General features: G+C 47.4%; 1 protein-coding gene across 1 annotated transcript in view; it reads right to left on the bottom strand.

The window, feature by feature from the left end:
* SLC7A6 (solute carrier family 7 member 6) overlaps positions 1–13,311 on the bottom strand; it is a 310,477-nt gene that overhangs the window by 212,490 nt on the left and 84,676 nt on the right. The window contains exon 3 of the mRNA XM_085637726.1: positions 1,317–1,442. Within this exon, the coding sequence (XP_085493852.1) occupies positions 1,317–1,442 (126 nt within the window). The remainder of the gene's footprint in view (positions 1–1,316; positions 1,443–13,311) is intronic.

The following is a 13,311-nucleotide window of genomic DNA, read 5'->3' as shown; positions in this document are numbered from 1 at the left end:
GGGCCAATCAACAGACAACTTCGTCATTCCGATTAATCAGTCTTTTATTCGACAATAAGTGAGTAAATCATTATTTTTTATGATCCTAGACTTGATCCCTCCTTCGTTTAGGTCCTTGATATACCAGTGGACCCTACATGTCGCCTTTTTCTTTTAGAAACATTAACCTCTGTCTCCATCAATTCTGATAACTGAAACAATGAGGGAGCTGAAACAAGAAATTTAGAACCCGAAGACGGTGTTAATCCCTCACAAGTTTCCTTGGTGTGTATACTTCCTCTCTTTCCCCTTTAGTCACCATGTCTCTATATGTTTTTCTCCCCCCATTCCAGTTAGACCTAGACCTGGACTCCCTAACATTGTCCATACTAGGTGATACTTCTTATATATTAATGTTTCTTACGATTATATTTACTTTTTTATTTTTTATTATTTGGTGGTCCACCACCCTTTACCTTTCTCTTTTTTCATTTTCCCTATCGATAGAATTAGCCTTTTAAGGCCGTTTGTGACATTTTGAGAGGAGTGTTCAAATATTCGGTTTATACACTCATTGGCTTAGTCATCATTCAATTTGTCACATCAATATTGTTACATTTAGCAACTGTGATTTTATGTACACACGTTTTCTCCTTGCAATATCACAGGTTGCTTTTTAATTGTTAAAGTTGACATGATACAATTGCATTTGAACTTGTTTTGTATTCTCTGGTATCAAATATGCGTCTATACATGTCCAGAATATCTTTTATTGTTATGTTATATGTGTTTGTGCTTAGTCCTTATGTTGAACACTTACAATGCGCTTTTGTATAAATTTGTTGCAGCCCTGAAGAAGTCCAGAGGTGGACGAAACGCGTCGGCTGCTTTGGCTGTGTTGGAAAGTTGTTTTTTAATTGCAATATTCACTGCATAATAAAGAAGACCTTTTTTTGAAAAAAGAAAAATACCTTAAGGATTTGGACTTATTTGAATTACATTGTTTAAGTGGTGCATTTGGTGTTGTTTTTGTACGTGTATTTTCCAGTTACTGGAACGGCATTGTGCTGGCGGGTGTCAACCAAAATTGCACACTTATGGTGAAAGGATTATATCACCAACGATTACACTGAGTTATTTTTAAATCTGGTGCTGCTCTAGAGGGCTACCGCTAGCATTGTGGTTTGGTTTTTCCTAAGATTGTCATAACATTGCACAAAGTATCTCAAATATGCTTGCATTTTAAATACCACTGTAGTGAATGACTATGAATTAGTTTACTTTTAATCAAACAAACACAGAACATTTAAAAAAAAGGACATAATGGATAAACTCACCCTGACAGAGTTTTACAATTCCAGTTATAATGATGGCAATAAGTGCAATGACTTTGGCATATGTAAATATATCCTGCACCCTTGTTCCCCATTTAACATATGCACAATTTATAAATGTCAGAAGACCTAAAGCAGAAATGAAGAAACACAAGAGTTATTCAATTTGGATTATCGTTTACAAAACCTTAAAAAAATATGTTTATATATATACACAGTAAAGCATATATTTTAACAGCACACAATTTTTATAAATATTATAATTATTGGTAGCACTATTTATTTTTAGCACTTGCACTTTATTGTAGGACGTTCAGCATCTAGAGACATGCAAATACGCTGTGAAAATAGTAATTAGTATCACTGTGCACATCCTTAACAAGAATGTTAAAGAAATTTACAAAGCAATGTTCAACACAATAGATTCAATATGCTGGTCTATTTGAGTGCAACAAATGAGGGATGGTTAGTTAAACATTCCAAAGTTGATGGTTGAATAAATACAAGAGTCCCAACAGAGCAATAAAAGGCAAAGAAACCATAATAAAACCTGTGAAAAAGCTTGAAAGGATATTAATCCTAAAAATAGGACATATAACGGGTTAAGAAATTATATGCCATGTTTGCACATAAAAAATATATTTACATATACAGTCAATGGAGGCCAACAGTCGTGAAGATTGCTTAATATGTTCTATATATGAAATAGAATTGCTTTTAGAAAAGGATTTCTTTAGTATAATATAGTTGATAATTTACCTAAATTATTCTATTAAATTAAGTTTGTTATTTAAATCTGTTTTTAAATAAGTTAGATTCTTATTTATGGCAGTATGTTGCACATTGATAATGCAAAATTGCACTCAAAGTATGTTGTTTATGTCTATGATAATATGACATCACGTGTGGTTACACTGTCACTTTAAAAACAATATGGTAACTCCGTAGCGCGTTATGTGAACAAGGCCGAGAGGCCGAAACGCGTCATGATGGACAAGGTGGCTGAATAAAATTTAAAAATTGCAGCACGAAGTTGTGGTCTCGCCGTCCGTTTTTCCCGGAGGAAGGGAAGTGCAAGAAGCGGCGCTGTGCGATATATATATATATATATATATATATATATATTTTTTTTTTTAACCCCTTGTGTGCCACGCCCTTTCCCCGCCCTGTGCCGGCCGTTGCATTAGCGGGCGGGGTTCATGACGAGCTGGACTCGTCATGGGCACAGCGCAACCGCGGCCCATCACGAGTCCAGCTCGTCATGGGCACACAAGGGGTTAATCTATACACATACATACACATATATACACATACATACATACATAAACACACATAGGTGTCTAATGTATAAAGAGGGGGAAAAACACAATTTTCAAGATTACCAATATGTAGATCTTTTAAATTAATTCCGATTACATTCATATCATCAAGATAGCCTAAAGATCAGATACAGCTCCTACCCTTATAGATCTAAACAAGTCAGAACAGTTTTTAGTTGAGCGTGCTGTTTTATTAAAACAATTGCACACATTTTAGTTCTATACACATAATTACTGCAATGTTCACAACAAAAATATATACTTAAGTCCAAACCCTCTATTCCATTCCTCATTTCTATTCTTACCTTCTTTGCGTTCCATTGTAATTCTCTATTTCAATTAACATTTGAGCAAGAAAAACAATAAACAAAGCTCCTTTCTCAAGAGAGCACAACTCTTTCAAGTCAATATTGAAGCATCTTTTGTTGAGGTTATTGTTCTGAAACAACTAGCTGTACTTTTGCAGATACACTGCATACTTAAAAAATAAATTAATTAGCATAGAACACAAAGACCAAGAGAAAGGGGATTAGAAACAATGTAGGTTTTTCTCATGAATATTGCATATTTTTGCATATGGAAATTGAAATACTGCATAATTTCTCACAAATACCAGACTAAGACGTTGCAGGAAAACTGATACCTTTTGCCTCCCAGCTAACTCAACATCTTTGAGTACAAAAAGAGTATCTTGTTGTGCAGATTACATCCCTCCTTCTTGCACACAGGCGTCTGAGAAGTGTGTCTCCTATTTGGATTACACAATGCTTTCTATTTCCCTATTTGTCCGTATATTGAAATACAGAATTGAACGGTTTCCTGGAGCCGTGCCAGCAGTAGGATACCTGCCGCACCGCTGGGGGGGAATGGGGGGGGGGGGGGAACGGACAGGACCACAACTCCTATACTCCTCTACCCGCCTGACGTGCATTTAAGGGCAACGCTGCCCTGCGGTCAGGGTAGCCGCCTGCCAGTTTCCAGCAGCCGAGGGAGCTGTGCCAGCAGTAGAATACCTGCAGCACCGCTGGGGGGAGACCACAAGTCCCATACTCCTCCACGCAACTGATGCACATTTAAGCACGACATTGCCCCGCAAAGCCCAGGTCAAGGAGCGAGCCCGTCCACGCCCGAGCCCGGAAGAGCCTGGGCTGGACCCCCCTTTAACTCAGGCCCTTCACCGGGACAATCACATCAGTGCCACTCTCAAGAATGTGGAAACAGAAAGCTAATCCTGTGGTACACTGAGGTGAGCCCACTGACACTTTGGATTCTTTTCTTTTAAAGGCATAAAATGCTCTAGAAAAGGAGATTGAAATTACCGAACGTAGGATTTCCATAGGGAAGATCGGACCATTAACTAAACCTACGATCTCCCCGAATCATGGGATCCAACCTGTAGCTGCTACTGACCACCCTACTTGCAGAAACAACTAGTACTAGACCCAAACGCTTGATCAACATAATTCCATCTGGTAGGGTCACTAACTCCCCACGGAGCCTCCCACTAAAAAGAAACAAGCATTGGCATAGCCAATAGGTCTCGCCTTTGGGACCTTATAAGTGTTTAGCCATGCAACATTTGCATAACTAAACACTTATAAGGTCCCAAAAGCGAGACCTATTGGCTATGCCAATGCTTGTTTTAACTGCTGCAATCTATTGAAGCCTCACAGAGAACATCAAAGCGGCCACGAAAGTGAAAGTAATCGCGGTAAAGCACGACGCGCGCGCCCACGCACATGCACTGTAGCTCTAGGCTGCCCTGGTAGCACTTTCTGGAGGCCTCACAAAATGTCTTGCCAGACCAGCGCATGCGCTGGGTCAGGCGAGACCTAAAAAGGAGGAGGGGGGGGGGGGGGGGGGGGGGGGGGAGTCGACTAATCCACACATGGACAAATGGGCCCCACGGCGGTAACCCCACTTGACAATGAAGCGATATTCCATAGAATCGAACAGATGATGGCCCAATTGCTGCAACCGCTTAATGACAGATTAACTAAAATAGAAGCTGACCTAGCCATACTGTTAAGACTAGGGGGCCCATCTCACAGTATCCCCTTTTAAATCCCACCTACTGAGCTAACACCAACCAGAGATCTGCTTTAACTAATCCTCCGAGCCACAAGCACCAAAGAGACGGCGATGAGGTTTTGAGAAGAAATGGACCCTACAAGTCCACCTCACAGCCCCCGGAAGGGAATTTCTCAAGTCCAATACAGCAGACCGTTACGCTCCAACACCCACGGTTAATTCCCACCCCCCCATGGTAACTCCACACAAGGGACACACAGGACTTTGTGGATGGAAGGCCCAAAGGCTTTAAAATCACCTAACCCAGCCTTGAGATTGGAGAGTCGTTGAATCTGTCAGTCGAAAGGTCAGAATGAAACATTAAGACGCAACTCCTATACAAAAATTGGACCTTCCCCCAGCAGACTGCCCTTATGCGACACTCCTGGCCAATACAAAAAAAAAGTACACAAACTGAGGCAACCGAACAACTCGTACTCAAAGCCTGCCACTGGAAAAATAAACATACGGAGGGGTGGTTAGAAATATTATACCAGTATTATTATGGCGAGAAGAGTGAGATGGGTGGGCAATCCTGAAAAGACACATAGTGGGGATTGTTTAGTGGTCAATTTTAAGTCTCAATTTATGGCACAGACACTTTAAAATCTACTACCTAATTGCTCAATGTCCGACACACAAATGTTTGCACTTCCATTAGGCTTCTTTTACAGACCAGTAGTCCAGGGGGTCAGGGTCGAACAAATACAATTAGACGCCCACACAGTGCGTTCCATTAGGCTCATCAACGGCAAGCAACTAATAACTTATTAAAGGTATTGATTTGCAGTATTAGCAGATCTTGAAGCCTGCGATTGACGGCTAACCACTGGGATGAATTTGAATGCACCACCCAGTTGTGTCATAGGCGGGTTAGAAGACACATCCAAAAACATTGTGGGCAATGATAAGTAAAATATTATCACCTGGAATACTGCAGGGATAGTCCCTAAATTGACTGACCAAGACTGGATTAAGTATATATCTGGCTATGAGTTGATCGGTCTCCAAGAGACGTGGGAAACAGGTCCAATCCACCTAGATGGTTATTGTTCATTCCACACTCCCACCCTTCCCTCGAGAGCTGGTTGAGCAAGAGTGGGTATCCTGACATTGGTGAAAAATGCTCTAAGAGTTAAAGTCCTGACCACCAACATTGACTCCCCTTACTATAATGTATTGTTACTTAACGGTCCAGCGGGTGATACCGTGCTTTTAATTAATTACTATACCAACAATTTCACGGGCGAAATGGCAAAGGTTGTTGATTTACTTGAGGAAACAATATAATACACTTTTTAGTCACCTAAATAAGACCCCCTAGTATACTATGGTTGGGGGATTTAAATGCACATAGTTGTGGTTTTATAACCACACCAATATGTGTTCTAATCAATGAGGATGGAGAATCTATCCCTCACTTCATCCATAACGACCATGGCAACACGCTTAATTGACTCCTTATTAGGGGAAGCCCATCGCGTCACCGCCGCCTGTTGCCTGTGGGGGAAGGAGGACCAGGACTACCGGTTCCAGCCTCGTTTGCGGCCGCTGTCGCCCACGTCATTTCCTCGCACACGGAGGTGCCTTAAAGCTGCTCTCGGGCTCCCGTAGCGCGGGAAGCCCATCCTGTCACCGCCGCCTGTTGCCTGTGGGGGAAGGAGGACCAGGACTACCGGTTCCAGCCTCGTTTGCGGCCGCTGCCGCCCACATCATTTCCTCACGCCTGGAGGCGCCTAAAGCTGCTCTCGGGCTCCCGCAGCGCGAGACGTGCCCGGGCGGCGACCAGGCCAAGGGCGGGCCCGTCCTTGCCCGTCATTGCCAGGAAGAGGCAGGACAGGGCCACCCCCCTTTTCATCTGGTCGACAGATTATGGACTGTGTCACTGCCTACTTGGTTACACCCTGTCAGGTACTGTTGAACTGTGCGGCCATCTTGTAAAATTTGGACTTTAATCATTGAACTTATTGTTTTATTACATTTTACGGTCGTGCTTGTATGTGAGGGAATTTAGATTAACCCCTGCCTACTGTTAATATTGATCCCCTGTATATTGTCGGCCAGGCTAGACGGTCCTTAATTCTTAAAGCCTTTAAGTATGGGGAAAAGAAAAACCATGGAGGGAAGTGGAGGTGTGGGTGGCGGGGGAAGCGTCGGGAGGGGAAAAGGTCCGGAAGAAACAGAAACACCCAGTAAGCAACTTCTTTCTAGATCAGATAGACACACTTATTAGTGAGTGCGAGGGCATTTTAGAGCGTGATACATCCGCGCAGGCTCATAGTATTGAATTACTCCAACAACCAGCATATTCTTCCCACCGCAGCCCAGGACGTCAGCCAACTATTCCCGCCATGTTTCATAAGCCTGCTAGAGGAGGAAGCCCTGCAATCCAAGTGGATGGAATTGCAGATACGGGGGAGGGAAGTATATTATCTCCACTCCAGGCAGGCTTTCGGGCTCGTACCAGTACTATCGATCAGATATTCCGCTTCATTTTGCTATATTGGAAGATGGTGGTCCTGCACAAGGGCAGCTTATATGCTGCCTTTGTGGACCTTAACTTAGTATTCGACCTCGTCTCTCGTAGCAAATTATGGGCAGTACTGCAAGACATGGGGACGTCCCCTGAATTCTTATCCCTCATCACCAGACTTCATGAGAGTAACTACGCCAAAATTAGGTGGGCCTACAGGGTCATGTTACAAATCCCTTTCCCGTAGAAAAAGGGGCGCGGCAAGGTTGCATAATGGCACCATCACTCTTTTCTCTATTCATCAACAGGATTGCAAAATTTCTGCAAGCTACCCCTACTGATGCCCCTGCTCTAGCCGGTGTTAGACTCCCCATTTTAATGTTCACGGATGACACGTTGATTATCGCTAAAACACAGAGCGGCCTCCAACGAGCCATGTTCCTCTTTGAAGAGTTTTGCAATCTACGGGGCATGGAAATCAATGTATCAAAAACGAAATTCATGTCTTTTAACCCCCATAGATCATTCAGAGGAGGCATAGTGCTGAATAAGCGGCCCTTAGAACAGGTAAATGACTTCACATATCTGGGGGTTATTATGCAGAGAGACATGAGGTGGAACCGGCAACTTGACATGGCCACGTTGAAGCACCGACAACTGGCTGGAACCCTGCAAACTGAGTTCAACGCATCCCTAACTAAACCAGTTAGCCCAGTCCTGCAAATATATAATATGAAAGTTGTCAATTCCGCTTTATAAGGGGCAGAGCTCTGGGGGTTTGAGAATCTCTCTAAATTAACTACAGCAGAAAATAGGTTCTTGCGTAAAATTACTAACCTTCGGCGAAGCACCCCAGTACGCCCATTGCTTAATGACCTAGGTAGGAAGGCATTGGCCGAAATAGCCAGACTGAGCCCCTTACTATATTGGCGGAGAATCTGGTCAACACCAGAACTGGCCCCTTTGCTGCAGGCCTTAAGGATCTAATTAGAACAGAGTGCCCCAAAAAAATAAAATGTCTTCAGGAAGTCAGACTCACCTTAACAAGTATTGGCATGGTAACACTATGGGAGAACCAAGCAAGTACTCTGTTCCTCCTCCCCCCCCCCCCCCCCCCCCAAGCTTTTTTGAAAGAAAGGTATTGGGGTTGGGTGACCCATAACACCTATAGGAGTAATGATTCTTCCTCACTTACAGGGCACTTTTTAGATGTGAAGCCATCTCCAAAGCTGCAACCATACTGGGATATTATAACCAAGCCACATTATAGGAGGTTATAGTTCCAATTCAGAGTAGGCTCATTACCAGTAAGGTCGTTCACAGCAAGATAGGATTTACTAGGGGACTACTCTTGTCCCATCTACCATGCCAACTCGGAGTCTCTGGCTCATCTGCTATTTGTCTGTCCAGCTTACACTGCCCTGCGTCGAATGTGGCTGTCTCCAAATTGCAGATCTTTGGCCACTAGAAGGAATGACGTTGTGCTAAGATTACTGCGCTCGGAAACATTAGCACCTATTGTCATTGCCCTGGCAAAATTCCTGGGATGGGCTTGGACCATTAGATCTTAGGCAATTTCTGCAGGGTAAAGATCTGTAATTGCTTCAAGTTTTTTAGTCCTCCATATGAATTTTTGACCCATCTCCTATTTATTAACGGTAAGAGATTGTATGGCAAGGGTCTGACATGATGTTAATGAATTTGACTAATTGCGCAGTAAGCAGCACAAGGAATCGTAAATGTAGAACAAGTTACTTACCTTCGGTAACGATATATCTGTAAGAAACATTAGTTAGTTAGATTCTTTACCTTAAAATATCCCCAGGCGTCAGGCTGGATCCGGAAAGATTTTTCGTCAGCAAAACCCTTGCGCGTCGCTAGATGTCGTCTGCGGCTCCGTGTCCGTCGTCGTGATCGCTGGGATGACGTTGGAGTACTTAGACGACGCCCTCGCGCGCGGACGTCAGTTCTTGTACATAGCTTTCCGCGCCAGGAACGCAGAGCCATGCAAGAGACCGACACTGGTGCCATAAATCTAGGGCCCTGAAAGGATGACCTTAACCCTAGATATCAGTTCGCAGAGCGGGGAGGATGGGTGGGGCGGTAAGGAATCTAACTAACTAATGTTTCTTACAGATATATCGTTACCAAAGGTAAGTAACTTGTTCATCTGAAAGAAACACGTTAGTTAGATTCCTTACCTTAGAATAGATACCCCAGCAATACCAACCCCGGTGGTAGGTCTGCGAACCAAGATCACACCAGGAAGTCCTGGAGAACGGAACGGCCAAATAAGCCGTCTCTCCGGACTTGGCTGTCCAGGCAGCAATGTTTGGCAAACGTGTGCAGCGAGGCCCACGTTGCTGCTTGACAAATGTCCTGCAGAGGGACTCCCCGTCCCACGGCAGTAGTAGCCGCTGTGGCCCAGGTGGAATGGGCTCTCAGCCCCACAGGAGGATCCTTCTTAGCCAAGGAATAACAGGCCTTAATGCACAAAACGACCCACCGAGAGATGGTTCGCTTGAGCACTGCCCACCCCTTCTTAGCGCCCACGTAGCCAACAAAGAGTTGGTCGTCCACCCGGAACTGTTTTGTGCGGTCCAGATAGAAGGACAGCGTTCGTTTTGGGTCCAGACGGTGGAGCCTCTCTTCTTCTTTCGAGGGATGCGGAGGCAGAAAGAAGGTGGGCAGTGTAACAGACTGGCCGATGTGAAAAGCAGTTACCACCTTAGGGAGAAAGGAAGGACGAGTCCTGAGAACACCCTTGTCTGAATGGACACAAAGGAAAGGAGGCTTAGAGGATAGAGCCTGGAGCTCACTCACCCGTCTAGCAGAGGTGATGGCAACCTGGAAAGCAGTCTTAATAGTCAGAAGACGAAGAGAACAATTATGAAGTGGCTCAAAGGGAGCCCACATCAGATAGGTTAACACCAGGTTCAAATCCCACTGAGGCATAACGAAAGGGACAGGAGGAAACATATGAGTAATGCTTTTAAAGAATCGAGCAACAACAGGGGATTTGAAAAGAGAAGGCTGATCAGGAAGCCGTAAGAAAGCAGAAATACTTAAAGATATCCCTTGAGGGTGCCCAGAGCAGAGCCCTGCTGGGCCAGGGAAAGAAGAAAGAGGAGAACTTCAGAAAGAGGGGCAGAAAGGGGATCCACAGCCTTTGCTGTGCACCATGCCACAAATTTGTTCCACCTGCAGGCGTATACCGTTTTAGTAGAGGGACGCCTGGCTGCCAGAATAACATCACAGACTACAGGAGGCAAGTCAAATGGCATCAACTGTCACCGCTCAATCTCCAAGCATGGAGGTGGAGGCTGGACAGGTTCGGGTGGAGGACCGTCCCCTGCTGCTGCGACAGAAGGTCCTCCTGAAGAGGCAGTCGAATCGGGGGATCGAGTGATAGACTGAGAAGCTCGGGATACCAGTATCTTCGTGCCCAATCCGGAGCCACAAGGATGACTTGGGCCCGGTCGCGCCTGATCTTCAGCACCCTGGGCAGAAGTGGTATAGGCAGAAAACCCTGGGCAGAAGTGGTATAGGCAGAAAAGCGTACAACAGACCGCAACTCCACTCGCGACGAAAAGCGTCTCCGAGCGAGTGCCGCCTTGGAAATTCCAACGCGCAGAACTGATGACATTGCGCCTTCTCTTCGGTGGCGAATAGATCTAACCAAGGCTCTCCCCAATGCCGAGTCCTTGCGCCACGTCCGAGTTCTGACGCCATTCTTGATCCATCATGCACCGGTGGCTGAGTTCGTCCGCCCTGGCGTTCAGAGAGCCCGCCTGGTGTTGAACCACCAGGGTGATGCCCTGATGTTGCAGCCATGTCCAGAGGCGCAGAGCCTCCTGACAAAGGGTCCACGACCCCACCCCGCCCTGTTTGTTGCAATACCACATGGCGGTGGTGTCCGTGAACACCTGAACTACACTTCCCCGAACAGAGGGAAGGAATGCCTTCAGTGCAATTCGGATCGCCCGCAGCTCCAATAGGTTGATATGGAGCCGGGACTCCGCCGGAGACCAGAGGCCTCTGATCTCCGTCTCTCCCATGTGGCCCCCCCATCCCAGGAGGGACGCATCCGTCACCACTACGTGCTCCGGTTGGGGTAGGGAGAGGGATCTGCCACTGACCCAATCGCGGTCCGTGAGCCACCACTGCAAATGTCTTGCAGTGCCCTCTGAGATCAAGACATGGTCGGACAGGTTGCCCCGATGCTGGGCCCACTGAAACTTCAGGTCCCACTGCAGAGCCCACATTCGCCACCTGGTGTGATGTACCAGCAGGACGCAGGAGGCCATCAGACCCAGTAGCCGCAGCACCAACCTGACCGAAACCCGGGATAAAGGCTGAAAGATCGGAATCAGAGCCTGAATTTCCCGAACCCGCTGTTCCGGAGGATAGACCTGGAACTGCGCAGAGTCCAGAACCGCTCCGATGAAAAGGAGCTTCTGGGAGAGACTCAGATGCGACTTCGGCACGTTGATGAAAAACCCCAGCAAATGCAGGAGGTCGGCTGTAGTCTGGAGGTGGGAGACGACTGCCTGGGGCGAGCCCGCCTTCAACAACCAGTCGGCGAGATAGGGGGAAGACTGGAATCCCTAATCTGCGCAGATCAGCTGCGACCACCGCCATCACTTTCGTGAACACCCGAGGGGCACTGGTGAGGCCGAAGGGGAGCACGGTAAACTGAAAGTGCTCGTGGCCTACCGTGAACCGCAGGTAACGCCGGTGGGCTGGCAGGACGGGGATGTGGAAATAAGCGTCCTGCAAGTCCAACGCTACCATCAAGTCTCCAGGGTCTAGGGCAGCCAGAACCTGAGCTAAGGTGAGCATCTTGAACTTCTCCTTCCGGAGGAAGGCGTTGATGCTCCTGAGGTCCAAGATAGTGCGTAGGCCCCCTTTGCCTTTCTTGGGAACCAGAAAGTAGTGGGAATAACAACCCCGACCTACATTTGGGCCAGGAATGCTCTCGATGGCCCCCTTGGCCAAGAGGGCTGTAACTTCCTCCTGCAGAAGTGGCAAGTGATCCCCCGACATGCGGTGGTACTGCGGTGGCATGGCTGGAGGGGTCACCTCGAAGAGGAGGGAGTAGCCCCTTCGGACGATTTGCAGCACCCACCTGTCCGATTTGATGGTACGCCAGTGGAGCAGGTGATGGCGAACTCTGCCTCCCACTGGCGTTGAATGGGCCTGAAAGCTCGGACTAGGAAGGCTTTGATGCAGATGCTGCTGGGGTAGATGTGGGCTGACCGGCTCTCTGTCCCCGCGCTCCTCCTCGGCGGAATCCACGACCGCGACCGCGTTGAGGCTGATTCTGCAGCCTGTGGCTAGACGGACGTGAGGGGGCGCCCCTTCCATGGCCACGAAAGGGGCGAAAAGCAGAAGTTTGCGGCCGCGGGGCCGAGAGGCCCAAGGACTTGGCCGTAGCCCTGGAGTCCTTAAAGCGCTCCAGAGCACTATCCGCTTTGTCGCCAAAGAGGTAACAGCCATCGAAGGGCATGTCCATGAGGGTGCTCTGGACATCCCCGGAGACATTCTTGGACCTCAGCCAGGCATGGCGACGAATCGCCACCATGGTTGCAATTGCCCTACCTAGCGAGTCCGTTGTGTCAAGCCCACATCGTATCTAGTACCGTGCTGCATCCCGCCCCTCGGCAACAGCCTGGGCGAGCTGTGTCTGGGCCTCCTTCGGACACTGGGGCAGCACGTCCGCCACCGTATCCCACAAAGAGTGGGTGTAACGGTCTAAAAGGCACGTGGTGTTGATAGACCGCAACCCCAAACTAAGGGAGGAGAACAGTTTCTTTCCAAACTGTGCCAACCTTTTGGATTCCCGATCCGGGGGAGTGGACGGGAAGGCGGTCTGGGAGGTAGAGGCCTGGATAACCAGGCTCTCAGGCGTGGGGTGCACAGACAAAGCTGGGGTCGCCCGGGGCGGTGGCGCCGGGCTACGTTCCGGTCCACAGGTGGGACTGTGGAGGGCTTGGACCAGGTGCCCATCAGAACGTCAGTCAGTGCTTCATTGAACTGCAGCAGAGGCTCCGAGGAGCTTATCGGCGGTTGAAGCACTTCAGTAAGGAGGTTAGCCCTCACGGCCACTGCAGGGAGCTCTAGCTGAAGAGCTTCT

Source organism: Triturus cristatus, chromosome 12, assembly GCF_964204655.1.
Source record: "Triturus cristatus chromosome 12, aTriCri1.1, whole genome shotgun sequence".
NCBI classification, from domain to species: Eukaryota; Metazoa; Chordata; class Amphibia; order Caudata; family Salamandridae; genus Triturus; species Triturus cristatus.
This window is presented reverse-complemented; position numbering and strand designations above follow the sequence as displayed.